Source organism: Phragmites australis, chromosome 11 (assembly GCF_958298935.1).
Source record: "Phragmites australis chromosome 11, lpPhrAust1.1, whole genome shotgun sequence".
NCBI classification, from domain to species: domain Eukaryota; kingdom Viridiplantae; phylum Streptophyta; class Magnoliopsida; order Poales; family Poaceae; genus Phragmites; species Phragmites australis.
In genome coordinates this window covers 21,124,561-21,142,949 of record NC_084931.1, presented here as the reverse complement: position 1 = coordinate 21,142,949, position 18,389 = coordinate 21,124,561, and the positions used below count along the sequence as shown (strand labels likewise).

At 43.2% G+C, this 18,389-nt stretch overlaps 2 protein-coding genes across 3 annotated transcripts; both read left to right on the top strand.

Annotated features, from left to right (window-relative positions):
- Positions 1-624: 624 nt before the first annotated feature.
- On the top strand, positions 625-13,588 carry LOC133884052 (uncharacterized). Its single transcript, XM_062323448.1, has 4 exons — positions 625-663; positions 3,845-3,979; positions 4,113-4,217; positions 12,770-13,588. Exons 1-4 carry the CDS (start codon positions 625-627, stop codon positions 13,013-13,015), a joined length of 525 nt encoding a protein of 174 aa, XP_062179432.1. The 3' UTR covers positions 13,016-13,588.
- LOC133885411 (uncharacterized) lies at positions 10,688-11,708 on the top strand. Of its 2 annotated transcripts, none has more exons than XM_062325122.1 (5): positions 10,688-10,902; positions 10,985-11,067; positions 11,153-11,285; positions 11,370-11,418; positions 11,554-11,708. In XM_062325122.1, the coding sequence occupies exons 1-5, from the start codon at positions 10,735-10,737 to the stop codon at positions 11,556-11,558; spliced, it is 438 nt and encodes a 145-aa protein (XP_062181106.1). In that variant the 5' UTR covers positions 10,688-10,734; the 3' UTR covers positions 11,559-11,708. The 2 variants fall into 2 exon arrangements, with proteins under 2 accessions (XP_062181106.1, XP_062181105.1); XM_062325121.1 differs by having other exon boundaries at positions 11,370-11,436.
- Positions 13,589-18,389: the final 4,801 nt, after the last annotated feature.

Below are 18,389 nucleotides of genomic sequence, written 5' to 3'. Positions count from 1 at the left end.
ACATTGTATTTCTTATGACACAATTAAACAGAAATTCAAGGGTTTTCTGTAAAATTAGCCTCATGCTACCGGCTGAATGGGCCAAGGCAAGTTGGGCTGAGACCCATTTGGCCTTTGGGCCCATTCGGCCAAGTGGGGGATCCACTCCATATAAAAGAGATGGGGGTTGTTAGTGTTAGGTTGGTCACCCCACCCACCCTGGTGCCTTGAGCCACCGCCATGCTGTCAAGTAGCCGTAACCATCACTGGGCGCCAACCGGCAAATCGACAGATCTGGTCGGCACAGGGAGGATGCCCTCAGGCATGCTGCCACTGTCGTCAGTCTAGCCGGCCCTGGGCATGCTACCATATGAAGTCGTCGATCGAAGAGATGGGCGCCACCAGAAGAGACCGTCGCTGACGGTCTGGTCGGTCTTCACCGAGAGCCAGGCGGGTGCCGCCGGAGTGGGCGCATCTCTAAAAGGCAAACGGGCGCCGTGGGATTGGTCCGACCGCCGTCGCTCCCGTTGACTCGATGAGGGCGGTTCATGCTTGTTGCCACCATGCGTCGCCTCGGCTAGGAGCAGAGCGACCTTGCCTAGAGGAGGGGCGCTACTATGGAAGAAGAGAAGGAGTGTTGGCGGGATGGAGGTCCGGGTCGGCGCCTACATGATGGATGCCTCGGTGAGGACACCGCCACCATTGGATGATCGTTGCCCAATGGGAGCAGATCTAGTCGTGGCAGCACATGCAGGATGAGACAATTGGCGCCGTCGTTGGTCCACGTGAAGCATGCGCCGAGGAACATGACCCGCACGGTGTGGTCGTCCTCTACTGCAGCGAGAAGTAGTTGTCTTGGTGAAAGGCTGTAGGGAGGGCAAATCAGAGGGCTCGGCAAGGATAGCGTGTTCCGGCCGGAGTTCCCATGCAGGATCGTCAGGCTTGGCCCTGGGGGGGCGCCCCGGGCCCCTAAAACCCAAGGGCCCATTAGCCCATATGTATATGTATATAGACTAGAGTATTTCGTATTTCCGTCTAAGGTCCAAAAAATTAGGATACATATGATACATGCAACTGCTATTTGTTTGATATAAAAAATATAATACTATTGTTTTGAGCCACTGTGCTATATAAATATTTCAAAATTTATATTTAATGGGCCCTATTTTTAATCTCGCCCCGGGCCACCGAAATGTAAGGACCGGCCTTGAGGATCGTTGTGTTCCATGTAGGGGTAAGAACTCATCGTTGACCAAGGAGAAGATGAAGAGGATGCTGAGGATCTCTTGTTATGGCCTTCTTTTTCTTGTTCATCGTTGATTCCTTCTCTGTGTTGCGGTTGGCTTGCGTAGGCCCTGGATTCCTTCTTTGTGATGTGGTCGATTAGCATTGTGTAGAGCATGAGTGGTTGATAACGTGTTTTAGAGTAAATGAAACACAATAGAATGAAAGTGAAAACTCCTATTGATTTTATTGATTGATCACATATTTATATAGAACGAAGGGACAAGTTCATGCCCCTTTAGGGAGCATCCCTCCCTGATGGGTGTCCCTTTGAGGAGACATCCCTTCTCAATAAATATCTAATTGTCACTTGGAATTGTTTCATAACATTTAGTATTAGGCTACTAAAGTTCTACGCTTCACACTATCTCTCTCAATGTAGCATTTTAGTTAAAATTGCTATCCCCGATTAAAAAATGATTACAAAATGTTAGTACCACTTAATTTCATTGATATTAAAAAGAAACTTATAGAAGTATAATGTTCTTAGTTTTTAAATTTTCCCATAGTTTTTGGTTCTAACCCTAGGTTCCAAGAACGGATATACATAATCAACAACAATATTATGTGATAGAAAAAGTTGAGGTCCATATTAGCAAAATGGAAGTATAAGTATGTCCTATACTCGATCGAACACTACTACATAAAGGGTCATCACTGTCCTATTTCACTGTCGGTTCAATAATAACCTATAGTGATAACATATCACTACCAGTTTGTAAGCTCAATGCGCACATAAAAAGCTGAGCCAATAAGAACTAACAGTGATAGTAATTATCACTACCGGTTCTTGTTACAAACCGGTAGTGATACATCACTGCCGATTAGTAACACGAACCGACAGTGACATTCAAATTATCACTACTGGTTCGTAAAAAGATGTGCATAAAAAGATATCCCTTTAATAACCGGCAGTGATAATATTTATCTCTGTTGATTCGTATTATAAACCGGTAGTGATAATGTTTATCACTGCCAGTTCATATTCCAAACCGACGGAGCAATAATTGACGAAGATGAACCGACAGTATTAATTATTATCACTGTAGGTTTATATTCCAAACCAACAGTGATAACTCTTCTATGAATAGCGTCTCTCTCAGCCGATCCCTATCCCAGTTTGCTTCCAATCTCCCGAAGCCGCTCCCGAAGGGTAGTGACGGTCCAAGTGGTGTGGTGGCCACCATCACCACTGTTGCCGCCTCTACCTCTTGTGCCCGGCTTCCACATAACCAGCTCACCGTCTTCGAGCGCGTAGCCACCTCACAGTCTCCCGAGCCAACTCACAGCCACCCTCGTTTCCCCCTGAGCCTTCACCATCTTCGAGCCCATTGCCGGCCTCATCATGTCCGAGCCCATTGTCGTCTCCCCATCTAAACGAGCTCATCTCACTGTCTCCTCATCTCCTCTCCCTGTCTGCAAAGTGAATAGGTAGATTGTGTGAGAGCTAAAGATTATGGCCATATACAGATCTAAAGGAATGGCAAAAAACACATATGTGTTGAATATGATTGTGTTTTTGCTATTCTTTTAGACTTACTTTTGTCACTGTGAATATAGATATAGACATTATCATTTGTTCAACCTAGATTGTGATAATAGACACATCTAAATGAGTGGTAGAAAATATATTTTCTTTGAAATGATTATGTTTTCACCATTCATTTAGATGTATTTTATCATTCAGATACCGCAAGATGTAAAATGTATATTTTGCCATATAAATACTCTACCTCGAGCATTTCAGTATGAGGTCTCTGTCTCATATTTGATCTCAAACTTGAGGCTGATCCTCATGATGACGAGTTTATGATAGAGTATTTTTGCACATGTCGATGAATTATCATTGTCAGTTCTAACCTTGAACCAACAGTGATCGTTGGATTATCACTGCCGGTTCATAAACCAGTAATACCAGTTTTGAACCGGCAATGATAACATTTTCTGTAGTGATGGAACATCTCAAAAAAATTCAATAGTGTGTCCATATTAGCAAAAATTCTATTGTGTGTACATAATAATTCATTGCAATAGTAAACAAGAAATTTCTTATAGCGTGTTCTTGTGTTCAGTTTGCTTAATTCATCGTAGCGCTGTGATTTTGAGTATTATCTTTTCCATCAAAAAAAATATTATTATCTTGCCATACACATATAGCACGAATGTCTGAATTTGACCAAAGTACAACGATATCCCATTGTATTTGCATATGCTTTCCATCCAGGTTCACATTCGCATCCTCGTTCATGAGCTCACGAAGAACTTGTACTATTGTAAAAATGTGGATGCAAACCTGATACTGCCCATGTTGATTTGTATTCAATCCATTTTCACGCTAGTCATGAGTGCTTGAAAGGAGAATTCTCTAGAAATTTATGTGAGGTTCGTAATCTACTTGTTATTGTTGCTGGGTAATGGAAATTTGCTCTCAAGTCGTGTTGGGGAAAGCGTGGCAGTGATCAAGCAATAGCTTAATCTGATGGGAAAATTAACTTTTAATGCCACTCTCTTCTTTGTCCAACATAAATTGCCACACGAGGGAGACAACTTCTTATTCATGTGACTGTGAAAATGCCACCAGGGAGGGAGAAATGCTTTAACAGGACTTCTTATTCATGTGACTGTGGTTTGCCCATCGTCGTCTCCCACCGCCACCTCCTCGAACGGCGAAGGGCGGCAAAATGCTGCAGTGCATCTTCCTGCTCTCCGATTCCGGGTGATCTCCGCTCGCCAGTCTACCAATTTCCTTTCCTGCAAGGATCTTGATTTCTCCGTTTCCTCGTTGGATCCGTCCAAGTCTTTGGGGGATTTGCACTGAATTTGATGTGATCTGGGGTGGGGATTTCCAGGGAGGTGATGGTGGAGAAGCAGATGACGGCGCACCGCGTGGACCGCGCCATCTGCGGCTGGTTCTGGACTACGTCGTCACCCACGCCGCCGGGAACGCGTCCAAAGTAACACCTCTTCGCCCAGTGACGGGCCCAAGATTTATAATTTAGATGTACATACTATATTAATACATTATATATAGTTAATTTTTTTCCGATAACCATAAACATTAAACCTCAATCTGCAACGAATCCTAGACCCTAATGGAACATCACTAATCTTGCCCGCAAATTTTCACAAAACCTACTCCAAAGTAACACGCAAACCTCAGTCAAAATTTTGTAAACAATGAAAACCAAAAATCCAACCAAAAGTTCAAACTTCAAAGTTCGATATCACACCAAAAAATGGTTCGTGTAAGAGGTTCTCATAGCGCTACAGGCCGTGTCTGTGGCCGCCGGCGTGGGAGAGGAAGTCGAAGCCGTTGCAGTCACCGGCGCCATCTCAGTCGAGGATGAGCCTAAGCCGCTGCGCCATGCTGGTGGTGGGAATTGTCGTGTTAATGTGATGGTGGGGATTCGGGATGATCCTGGGAAACCCATTGATTCTATAACAGTTCAGTTTCAGTTGCCCCTCCACTACCGGAAACGATGTGTATACCGAGTGCCTACATGTATGCCGAGTGCTATATATCGGGCACTCGGCAAACAACCACCTACGCCGAGTGCCAGACGAAAGCACTCGGCAAACAAATAGGCACTCGGTAAACACATCAAAAAACACTCGGCAAACCATAGCACTCGGCAAAATTGAGAACAAACACTCGGCGAATTCGGGCACTCGGCAAACAGAGCGCCACGTGTCCCTCCGTTCGGCGGCTGACGGCGAGTCACCCCTTTGCCGAGTGTCGTCTAACGGACACTCGGCAAACATAAATTTTTGCCGAGTGCTCGATATTAAGCACTCGGCAAACCTTTTATTTATTTATTTCCTTTTTGGTTTCCTTTTGTTCTCTTTTCTTTCTCGTAATAACAACCAACCAAAGGCCGCCACATCGATTCCGATACTACTACAGTATAATTTAAGAATGATGTTGTTATAAGTTTGGAGTTAGAATTCAGTCGTGCTTGAAGATTGAGATGCAGCAGATGTGGACTCTTGGGAGCGGCCCTTGGAATCAGTTGTGCTCTGTAAGAGAATAACAATTCTTCTTCCTTGCCTTAAAAAAAGGAATTTTCAATGCTTGCCAAGTGGAATAAGCAAAAGCAGATTAGCTTGACACACTAAGCTGCTCTTCTGATCTATGGGTTTTGCTTGGTTCATCGTTAAGTGCATCAGAGGAGGTAGCTGGTAGCATAGTGAGTAGTGGTGGAACAAAAAAGCGACTTCATTTGGTGATTCTTGGATGGATAACATGTTTGCTATGTTCCATCGAAATCTAACTTTATGGACAACTCTTTTTCATAAGAAATTATTTGATAGATATAAGTCAAATTTGATCTGCAAGTACATAAAATAACGAACAAAAATGGGTAGAAAAATATGAGACTTGCTATAGTGTCATGATATGATACGTAGAGGCCGAGATAAAAAATTGAGAAGGTTTCGCAAAAGTTGTCACGTACGATGCTTAGAAACCGAAGCATCTCCCAGGAAGAATCGTGGTTTCGAGAGGGAACGGATCAGATTTGAACCCGAAGTGACGTTTGAATTGTCGTTTGACCTTGAAACTTTTTTTACACTCAACATAGAACATAGCATATTCGATGTTAAAATTTGGCATTTTTCTGGGTCAGTTTGCTATTTTTAATTCATTAAGTGCTTTTCTAGGCTTTTAATGGATATAAGTCAAATTTGATCTGCAAGTACATGAAATAATGAACAAAAATGGGTAGAAAAATCATATTCATGTTTTTGAGTCTATTTTTAGGCCTTAACCAAGAAATGAAAAGAAATTTGAAACATCTGGGCGGCAACACTCGACCAGCAACATTTAGCTTATTGGTTTGTAATTCTAAAAAAAGCAAACGAAGTCAGAAAAACATGAGACTTGCTATAGTGGCATGATATAATACGTAGAGGCTGAGATAAAAAATTGAGAAGGTTTCGTAAAAGTTGTCATGTACGATGCTTAGAAATTGAAGCATCTCCCAGGAAGAATTGTAGTTTCGAGAGGGAACGGATTAGGTTTGAACCCGAAGTAACGTTTGAATCGTCGTTTGACCTTGAAACTTTTTCTACACTCAACATACAACATAGCATATTCGATGTTAAAATTTGCTATTTTTCTGGATCCGTTTGCTATTTCTAATTCATTTAGTGAATATGTAGTAAAAAAAAAATTTCAGGTGTTTGCCGAGTGTCTATGCTTTACACTCGGCAAACCACGTGGTTTGCCGAGTTCCTCGATCTCACACTCGGCAAACAACTGGTTTGCCGAGTGTTCTAGAGTTGACACTCGGCAAAGATATAACACTCGGCAAAGCAGCGAATATAGGGTTTCCCGACCCCGCGCGCGGGGACAGATCGAAAACTGTCCCGCGCGTGACTCCCCTCCTGCCGCCGCCACCTCGGCCCGCCCCCGCCCCCGCCCCGCGTCCGCCGCCGCCTGGGCCCGCCGCCGCCACCGCCGCCTCGCCCCCCCCCCCCCCCCCCGCCGCCAGCGCCGCCGCCCCGCCTCCGCCGCCAGCGCCCCCGCGCCCATCCCACGCCGCGCCCCTCCGCCGCCAGCGCTGCCTCGGCCCGCCGCCGCCCCTCCGCCGCCGCGCGCGTTCGCCGCCTCGGCCCTCGGCCCGCTGGCCCTCCGCCGCGGCCCTCCGCCACGCTGCGCCTGCGGCCCTCCGCCGCGGCTGCCGCGCGCTGCCCGACGCCGCCTCCCCCGCGCCGGCCAGCACCACCCCGCGCCGCCCCCCTCCGACGCCCGGCCCTCTCTTCCGCAGCCGTCCTGTAGCCGTGCTCTCGGCTGCTGCTGGCCAGCCAATCGGAACAGGAGCAGGCAAGAGAAGAAAGGAGAAGAAGAGCAAGGTAACAACCAAAAACGACCCCTTTGGTGAAAACATACTTCTGTGAGATCGTTTATTGCTCAGATACTTCTAAGTTCTAATTTATGATGGAATTTTGTGACTGTATTGGACGAAAGTGAGATAAAAATGCATGGTGCATTTCAATGACTGTTAATTAGTACATGGGAGTCTTAGATTATTCAAGTATTAGATGGTTTTCATGAGTTGCGGCAAAAAGTGGCATCAAAACATTCAGCAGTGATTGGTTCATGAGCTGTGTCATGAAGCAGGAACTTGACCTCGAGGCGCCTCAGTTTACTGTATCTCTCTGATGTGCCATCAATAAAAGCCTCACTTCTGCTAAGATATCTTCCCTTGCTTTTGTCAAAGATTAACACTCCTGTGTAAATATAGGCATTCCCTTATCTCCCTAATTAGTCATTCCAAAATAGGAAGTAATACATAGTAATGGTCCTGTGAGAATTATAGCTGGCTTTTAATCTAGAAGTTCTGCAGGAACTATTCCAATTTCTACAGTTTTTATTTATGAAACCTCGGCGCTCAAAAACTGCATTAGTATAAATTTGATCTGATATTGCTTTCATATAATCTTTTTTAGATACAATCTCTCTAAATGGTGGCATGAAGCTAAGTATCGACATCTAATACCAAATACAATGAGACTACTGTAATTTGATGTGTTCCCTTGCCATAACTATCTAACAGTGGCACCATATGAGCTCTCTGACAATTAATTTTTATATGTCATTTGAGACTGCTTTAGTTTGATATGTTCCCTCTCTCCAACAGTGGCACAGATCTCAATGACTTGAGTTTAGAATACATATAATTGTTTGGACACGAATATGTGGATATTGTTCACCAAATAAGATTATAAGAATATTAGTGTGACTAGTGCCAGGATGTTGGATTGGAGACAAACCATCGGATGTTCCAATGCAACATCTGAAATAGTGCTTGTAACATGATACAAGTTTGAGAGAGCATTTGTAAATAATTTTCACCCTTACTCCTTAGGGAACACAGTATTTGGGGGTGTGGTTGACAAAGGATGTTTTTTTTAGAATGAAAGGGTTTTTCTTCCCCGGTCTCATCCAATATAAGTTTCCAGTTTCATCGCACAAGATGCTGAGCTCAATGGACCGGCAGTCTTAGAGTTACAAAAAATCATCACTCAACAGTTTTCCTGCTCACTCCCTGACAAATAGAGGTTAACGGTGGAATAGGGCGAAGCATACAATTACAATGCCTACTAGATGAAATTATTTCAAAAAGAATATAGATGTGGTTTTCATGGGATATGAGACTCTAGAGTGGTTTAATCTTAATCACCATCATTTTACCTTCTTTTATTCAAATGTTTAGCCTAATATATGGATGACAAAAACTGAAACATTACGGCATTCTAAATTTGAGACTAATATATATGGCATTTGTATTCTATCTCATTTACCATATTTCTTCCATTAATCTTTCATGCTTACAATGCTAAATATAGGTGCTGTTTTTCATGGAAATATGAGACTCTAGAGTGGTTTAGTCTTAATCACTATCATTTTACCTTATTTTAATCAAATGTTTAGTCTAACATATGGATGCCAAAAACTGAGATATTATGTCATTTCTAAACCTGAGACTAAAATCTGGTTTGCATGTACAACTACTCTATATTTGCAAATTTTCTTAAATTAGAACAAGCTGTTAATTTAGGGTTTAGGATGTGCATGTCGCGTAACCTATGCGTCTCCCGTTTGAAAGAGTTATGGTTATAAATATGCAAGTCTTTGCATATCTATAACCGTAACTGTTTCGAATTGTCCACATTTTTTGGACAGCCTGAGGATGTGTAGATTGGGTTCGTTTCAATGCTCTACTCCGATCGGAGACAGAGTTTCGGCAGCGTCTCCCCGTTGTTCTCCGGATACACATTGTCTTGGCTTGTTGCCGAGACGTATATTTGGAGAACAGCGGGGAGGTGCTGCCGAAATTCTGTCTCGGATCGGAGTAGAGCATGGAAACGGCTCAATGTACACATCATCGGGTGGGATTAGGACCTATCTTTACCTATTAGATAGTTTGATGCATGCCGATTCCCTCTTATGGTAAAACACAAATATTTGATGGAAATAATTAATTGTATGTGTATGTTTCCCAATATGTTAGAGGATGGATGATCGTGAGTGGATGTACACTGGCCGCTCTAGTCAGGGTTTTTTGACCGATGAATGGATCCAGAAGACCGATGCATTCTTGGAATTAGCATTTGCTAGGCCAAATGGACCTCGTGGAACTTGGTGCCCCTGCAGTATTTGTGCAAACGCGCGTCAACAAACAAAGGAGGTCATGGTTCAACACCTTTGTAAGAATGGGTTTATGCCACACTATACCCGGTGGACCTACCATGGTGAGTCCGAACGTGCCAGAGAGGAGGTGGTGCGTCAACGCACCAATGACTATGATGTCGGGGTCGGAGACATGCTAGATGACTTCCATGACGCACATTTTAATGAAGCACGTATGGAGGACGTGCCGGAGTCAACCGCAAAGGCCTTTTATGATATGTTGTCTACAGCGCAGCAACCCCTTCACGGGCATTGCAAGGTTTCTCAACTGGATGCCATCGGACGCCTAATGGCTATCAAGTCCCAGTTTAGCTGCAGCCGAGAATCCTTCGATGCAATGCTGACAGTTGTTGGTAGCCTTCTCCCGGAAGGTCACATTCTGCCAAAGAGCATGTACGAGTCGAAGAAAGTCCTCCGTGCACTTAAGATGCCATATGAGCAGATACATGCTTGTCCAAAGGGATGCATCTTATTTAGGAAAGAACACGCGGACGCAAAGTATTGTGTGAAGTGCAATTCCTCTAGGTATCTTGAGGTAGACTCTGGTGATGGTCAGAAGAGGCAGCTCGCAATCCCCGTGAAGATCCTTCGGTATCTTCCATTCGTACCGAGAATCCAACGGCTGTATATGACTGTGGAATCTGCTAAACAGATGACATGGCACAAAGATGGGCGTCGATACAATCCGGACAAGCTGGTACATCCATCAGATGGTGAAGCATGGAAGACGTTCGATCTGATTCATCGTGAAAAAGCTCTAGAGGCTCGTAATGTACGAATTGCGCTCGCAACTGATGGGTTCAATCCATATGGTATGACTTGTGCCTCATACAGTTGTTGGCCCATGTTTGTTATTCCCCTCAATCTCCCCCCCGGCGTCATCTTTCAACGACAGAACATATTCCTGTCGCTGATAATTCCGGGGCCTGAATACCCGGGGAAGAATATGAGTGTGTACATGGAGCCGCTGATGGATGATTTGGTCCATGCTTGGGAGGATGGGGTCTGGGCATACGACCGAGCTACAAAGACAAATTTCAAAATGCATGTTTGGTACCAGTACTCCCTGCATGATCTACCGGCGTATGGGATATTCTGTGGTTGGTGTGTGCATGGGAAGTTCCCATGCCCAGTATGCAGGGCGGCTCTGATGTTCATTTGGTTGACAAAGGGTGGCAAATATTCTTCCTTCGACAAGCATCGACAATTCCTTCCTCTTGACCATCCACGGCCCAGACTTTGATCCGAGCGAGCAGGATCTTGATGGGGAAGTGGTTATGAGGGCGGGAGGAGGCAAGAAACATGGCCGGTTCTGGATTGGCGACGGCACACTCGATACGGCCACCACTCCCTCTCTCTCTCAGCTTAGAGCTCAGAGCACGAGCTCAGGTCCGGGTATACGCCCTCGCCCAGAGCCTACACGGATTGCGATGAACGAAATGCAGGTTAGTTCTGTTTCATTCATCCTCCACTATCTTTACATGCTTTGCATTGGAACGATGATGAGATTGCGATGACATACTGTAGGCCCAGTTGGATGAAGAAAGGAGGCTCCGGCACGAATTAGAGAGATCGTTCGAGGAGAGGATGGCGGCAGAACGATCCCAGTGGTATGCGATGATGACGCCCCTTTATGCTGCAATGGGTCAAACTCCGCCACCGATGCTAACCCCTTCTCGTCCACTTGCTCCACAGGCTCCAAACACTGGCGGCAGAACGATCCCAGTGGTATGCGATGATGACGCCCCTTTATGCTGCAATGGGTCAAACTCCGCCACCGATGCCAACCCCTTCTCGTCCACTTGCTCCACAGGCTCCAAACACTCCTGTGAGTTAGTTTATAACCTTGTAATCACCATTATTACCATTCTTACAACTATAGAGTGTTGTGCTAACTATCTACTTTGTGCAGTATCCATCAGAGGGATCGAATACGCCTGGAGCTGGAGGTTCGCACTTTGGTACTCCACCTCACTTTGGTTTGTTCTCCTCACTTTGAAAACTTACTTTTGTAACCCTATATCCATACTTACCATTTCTGTTTACTTTCAAATGCATACTTCTTAATTAGCGTTTTTGCTCCTTAATTGATGCAGGTTAAGGTGGTAATCAAGTGTTGAGTCCGTTACGGCCTGCTACATTTTCTTTTTGTTTGGACTATGTTTTGCTATCTTGTCACGACAATTTGTCATGTTTGTGTCACTTGCGACGGTTTATGTGATGTTTGTGTAATATGCGATGTTTATGCGACGCTTTATGTGATGTTTGTGTAATATGCGATGTTTATGCGACGCTTTATGTGATGTTTGCGTAATATGCGATGTTTATGCGACGCTTTATGTGATGTTTACGTAATATGCGATGTTTATGTGAAGGTGGTAATCTGTGATATATATGTATATTGTTTTGAATTGCAGTGACAGTTTTGAATCTGGTATGGGTCAATTGTCGACCTGCTAAATAACAGTTTGCCGAGTGTTACACTCGGCAAACAAGGCTATGCCGAGTGTTACACTCGGCAAAACGGACACGTGTCACAAGGCTGTTCAATCTGGCATTTTGGATGCCACTTTGCCGAGTGTCCACGGTATACACTCGGCAATGCGTGGCACGTGTCGCCAAACTGTGCTATTTGGGTGCTATTCTGTGCTCACTTTGCCGAGTGTATACACGGACACTCGGCAAAGTGTCCTAGTTTTTGCCGAGTGTATCCCTGAGACACTCGGCAAAGTGTCCTCGTGTTTGCCGAGTGTATCCCTGAGACACTCGGCAAAGTGGCCGTTAAAGCATTGGCACCGTTAGGTCACTTTTTTTTGCCGAGTGTCGTATTTGGCTCTCGGCAAATAGGTTTGCCGAGTGCACGATATAAAACACTCGGCAAACAGTAGTTTGCCGGCACTGTGTATGCCGACAGTGATATACCGAGTGTAACACTCGGCAACATGTTTGCCGAGTGTTTTAAGGCCTTCGCCGTGTGCCCTAGGCACACGGCAAAGTCTCGAAATCCGGTAGTGCTCCTTATTGTTTCTGCTGATTTGACTTCAAACTATGGCACAGTTGACATCCTTGCCGACAAGGTCAGTCTGTTATCTGCCATCAGTTCCATAATAACTCCTCAAGTTTTTTTTTCACAATAACATCGCAAACTAGGGCCTAGTTCATGAAAAAGCTAGGAGCTAGAATTCTAGAAACTGAAATGGTGCATTGTTGAATGTCTATACGCCGGATATTTATGGGGTCTTTTCTTTTCTGTTTTTGAGCACTGTACTTGTATTTTGATACGCTTGTGTAAAACCAGTCTTCTTTATGCAGACCTGCCTTTGGACAATTGGGCAGATACCAAAAGATAAATCACCGTTGCTCTTTGGAAATTTACGCCTAGAGGAAGGACTTGCTCATTTGCATACATTGCCAACATTTCAGGTGAAATTCAAGATTATGGGAGGTGCACTATCTGGTCTTCAAATTGATAAACTGGAAGTGAAAAACACACTAAGTGGTCCATGTAAAGGTTTTAGAGCCCAGACTCAAGCTGGAAAGTATGATGTCAGATCGTAGGTGCTTGTGGCGGCCTGGCGGGCAGCTGTTCGTTGGCACTATACAACCAAACAATACCGCAGCGCTGGTGCATGGGCTGTCAAGGTATTATGATCATCATTTGAGGATCCATGGCCAGCTTGATTTGCATAATTTTTTCCTGTCTTGTGCCTATTACTGCAGTTGAAGGGACCTTCCATGCTTCAGATCAATAGATGTTCTGTACTTGAATCAGATTCTCCTGGCTGGCGGGAAAGCAACAGAATATTGTCACTCTGGTTTGTCAAAGACAAAGATTTCTGCAAACTAATGCCTACTAGTTGAAATCAAGGATTTGAGTTCTGGCACATCATTATGTTCACTTCAGCATGCAATTCGTAAGGGCTAGAAATTTCACCGTTCTTGCCTGAAAACTATCCAGAGTTAGAAAAGCAGTGGTGTTTTTACAGTAACAAGTCTTTCTTTTTTCCTTTTTGGGTTCTAAAGCACCAAGCAGGGCAATGCCATGTTGTTTCGACTGGAATCAGTTGCATTGTACAAAAGGATTAGGTTTGCCTGCAATTATTTATAAGAAAATTGCCTCTTTTTTATAAGGTGGTTTTGGAAGTGAAACCTTCTATCACAATGGATACGCATAGATTACTCTAGATAGTTGCAATTGCACCGTTTTCTTTATCTGGTGAAGAAAAGTTTGCCAGTAGGCTAAGCTGCCTAATGGAATATTCATCTCATCATACTCATTTAATTTCTGTGACCTTAAGTCTGTAGTAATGTTAGTTGCTGGACTGAAATTTTGATCGTATGATGTGCTTACCTAAGAGATTGAACAGGTGACAACTCTTTGCTTGACGACAGAAGGTTCATTATGATTCACAGAAAAACGACGTACATACACACTGCACTGGCTTCTAAACACAACTTTAACCTTGTTTGATCGAAAATGTTAAGTATTATTTTCTTTTACACTCCTAGAGTTGAGGTGCTTGAAAACGAGAAGCCTCAGCGCCAATATGTGTGGACGTGTGCGGCGTTCTTCTCAGGTGGGGGTGGCAAGCCAGCCCAATGATGGTGGCGCGTGCGGGGGTGGGGTGGGGATGCCGCCGATTGCGGGTGGCAAATAACCATCAGATGGGAAGAATTAGGGTGGGGGCGACAACGAGACTAGGTTAGCACGGGAGCGATCAATGGCGGCAGGTCCATCAGCAGGGACATCGCCGGAGATGGGTGTAGGTGAATGGTGTGGGTGCTAGCACAAGATGAGAGACAAAGATGGACACAATGCGAGATGAGATGGATGTGGAAGACGAATCAAGGCGCATTGCATGGTGATCCAACGGTGCATGTTTGTCGACCAAACAAAAGGGAAAAAATAGACATATGATACAAATAGGGCCGGCCCTGGAGGGGGAAGCAGGGCGGCCGCCCAAGGGCCCCCCTTCCATATAGGTATACATATATACTACTTGTGACCTAACAAAACATAACAATCCAAATTCTAATCGATCGACAGTTGTACTTACATGATCATGCATGGGCTTGGGCCTTTGGTCGACTCAAAAGAAGCAGCTTTGCTACTTTGGTTCCTTCACGGCAAGTTAGCAGCTGCCCAAATTAGCACTCCTCTCATATGCAGAGAAGCCAATAAGATTGTTTCCTCTCGTGCAGTGCTACCCTAATTGGTGATTCGGCGACTTGGTGTTCGATGTTCGCTGTTTGCAGACCCCAATTTGCTTGTTTCCATCCCCTCCTTTCCTCCTAAAATGAAAGTATGCTTAATGCCTAACTTGACACAAGGGCGGATCCATGTTGTGACTACAGGTTGCACAAGACACCAATTAAATTTTTGTTTTCCAGTGATCCATCATATGTAACAGTCCATGTGACACCCCCTAGCGCAATAAGTGGGACACCCGGACCCCTATTAGGGCAGCCCAGAACACAATCATTTTTGTTCCGGATCCGCCACTTACCTGACGCATGATCATCTTCCTCCGGTTGTCCCCAACCCGAGCTTTAAGGTTGCCCACCATTGCAAATTTGCAATAAGCCATCAATTGATGGGTTGGGATACACATTCTTGCCAATTCCACGTGATAATTGGTAAGATTTTTTAAGTTAAATTCGGTGTTTTTATATCTTTGCACTAGTTTTCAACCGCTAATGTATTTTTTTTCAATTTTTAGCATGCTCTTGATATCATGTCTTCTAGAAAACATGCATCTGGTAGCGAAAAAAGAAAAAAAAAAGAAACAAGTTGATAAGTTGATTATATGAAATGGGTGTAGAGCCATCATTTCTAGTAAAGCGTCATGCTCTTAGGAAGTGTTCACGATTGGTGAACCGTTAATTTAACGAACTTGTTGAAGAGTTGGGGATGCTTTGAGTAGACGAATCATAAAGGGAACACGCAGGGGTTTTTAGATAGGTTCAAGCCTCCCTGAGAATAATAATTATATGTCATGTTTGCCTTGTATTGATCTGAGCCTGTTATAAAGGGGTGTGGCTAACCTAGATAGATCTAAACCTAATTGACGACTTTCTCCTTAGCTTTTGTTGGCTTGTCTGAACTTGTATGGCTTGTGATGCTCTCTAATGACTTTTTTCTCTGCATAACCCCTTAGCTCTGTATATATATGAGGGTGTTGTATATCCTCTGGACTCCTCCTTCATATCCTTGGAGATAAACCTTTTTAGTTATGGGACACCTTAGTTGTCCATGGGGGTTTTTTTTCTACCACGGATCCTCTTCTCAGAGATAAACATATGCCTCGAGAATTATGAAAAAACCCTGATGCGACTAGATATGGTAATTATCTTATATTCATCGTCAGGAAGAAATAATTTGATGAAATATTAAGTACATGGCCATCAAAGATAAGCTTTTTGTCCAACCATGTCGTCGAGTAAGACTCGGGTTCTGGATTAGGGTGAAGCATATAACCAGGTTCTCTAGGTTCTCAGATCACCTACTCGAGATTTTAAACACCTCCGAGTTCTCAAGTGAGTCCTTGAGAAGGTGTTTCATCTAGGTAAATTTTCTGATCGGTCCATAAATATCATCCCGTTCTTACAAAGATACGAGGGAGATAAGACTCATCATTGACCAGGCTTAGAAGTTGAGTTGTCGTAGCAGAAATTTTGCATAGTAGTGAAGAGATTCTTTTCTAGTTTTTTGGCAAAAGATCATGATGACGTTTGAAAACTGAACACATTTGTTGGTCTAGCGCGCCAGCTCTCATGGTATGTCGTACCAGTAGCCCCCACGTGCACTAGAAGTGATCCCAAACAGAAAATATGATGGGACCCCGGCACAGAAGGTCATAGCTCTGAGTAGAACACCAAACTACTGTGGTGGCAAGTCGGAGAATCGCCGAGTCCATTTAGGCTTTCTTACATAAAACTTTTGGAGTTGGTTCCCTAACTTAAAACTTTTCTCTGCAGTGTGTATTAAATAACTTGGTAGATTTGTTAGACTTGTAGGAATTTAAACACTTTTTGCACTTGACGGGAATACTTTGTGATGGATGCATTCAATAGCATATCGTGATCTTTTTACGGACTTCTTCTTTCGATTAGTTCTGGATGTTAATTACTAGTCGGAGCGCTTATTATGACCAGCCTTAGGTTCGCGTGAGTGGGATGCGTCGTAGCCCCCGGTCGCTCGTGGAATGTGATAAGGAGCCTTTTCGCAAGTCGAGTTCGCAACGTAATGATCCTTCCCTTCTTGTTGGAATTTTCTTTCAGATGGTACACAATATGTCATTTTGGTTTCCAACACCTAGTACTTGTTAAGCCCTTGACTGTCTGGCTAGAAGAATTTTCTAGGTAGATAGTCTAAATAGAAAACACAATAAAGAGAAAAGAGTTAATATTGCCTTTGGCTCGAGAAAAGCTTTTCACCGCCCCGAGTACACGTTTGGAACTAGGAACCCGAGAAGCGGCTTATCCCATTGTTGGGCATGGCGATGCATAGAAAGACAAGTATGTTAGTAAAAGAATTCGATCAACTTACTAGGCAGTATAATCTTTACTATTATGAAGGTACTCTTAGTACTTATGTTTAGAACTTACATAGCTTATTGACGACCCATGAGCTATTGTAGATCTAAACTCCTAAATCTAAATGATACATATTAGATTAAGTTGATAAGCAATGACCTTATATTATTTCTGGGGTAGCATAGGCGCTATTACATAGCTTTTGAACTAGTCGTGGAACCCAACCCCCGATTTCTAGGTTTGCGTCTCAAGACGTTGTGGTCGCGATTACGACTGAGGCTTCTTTTCAACCTTGATCCTTAGGTTCCTTGCTTAGTTGGTGTTGAGATACCATGTCGAGACTGTTATTAGTCCCCTGGCTCTGTATATATATATGAGGGTATTATACATTCTCTGGACTCTTCCTTCCTATTATTGGAGATAGACCTTCCTGGTTATGGGACGCCTTGGGTGTCCATGGGTTGTTTTCTTTTTTCCAGTGATCCATTCCTAAAGATAAAGATATGCCATGAGAATTATGCGAAACTCTGGGTGTCTGGATATGGTAATTATCGTATATTCATTGTCAGGAAGAAACAATTTGATGAAATTGATTACAATGAAGAAATTCTATAAGTTGAGAATACTTTTGAAGTTAATTACTTTTTTGTTATGGTTGATATGGCAAACACTTTATTGAAAAATAGATTTGAAGAACTTCAAGCATTCAAAGTATATTTAGGTTTTTACTGCGCTCTACAACCTTGAAATCATTGGATGATATTATACTGAACTATTGTTGCGGTAAATTTGTAAATACTTTCTCTCTATATGATTCATACAATGTTGAGTTAAATGAATTAATGTTTGAGTTAAAAGTTAATTGTCTTTGCCGGATAGGTCAATCTCTACTGTGAAGATTTTTGAGCATGTTAGAGAAGAATATTATTATCCTAATATTTTTATTGCTTATCGAATCTTAATTATTGTGCCGGTGACTCTGGCGTTAGCTGAACAAAAATTTTCAAAGTTGACTATTTAATATCCACAATATCTAAAAAAAGATTAAATAGTTTGACAATTTTATATATTAAAAAAAATTAATAGATGAGATTGATGTTGATACAATCATCAATAATTTTCACAGCTAGAAATGTTAAAAGAAAACATTTAAAATAACTCTAAAAAGTGTTTGAGATGAAAAATATTTTAAGTATTCATCAAAATATTTTTAATACATTAAATATTATCTTTACAATTTATATATTAATTAATTTTTTAATATTTCAATTGTATGGTCCATTTGTTATGCCCTGGGCCAGCGTCTCCCTTCCTTTTACCAATTACCAGGGATAGCAATCTAAACGGAGGTGGGACCCACGTGTCAGTCGCACGATATACGTCGTCGCGTCGGTCG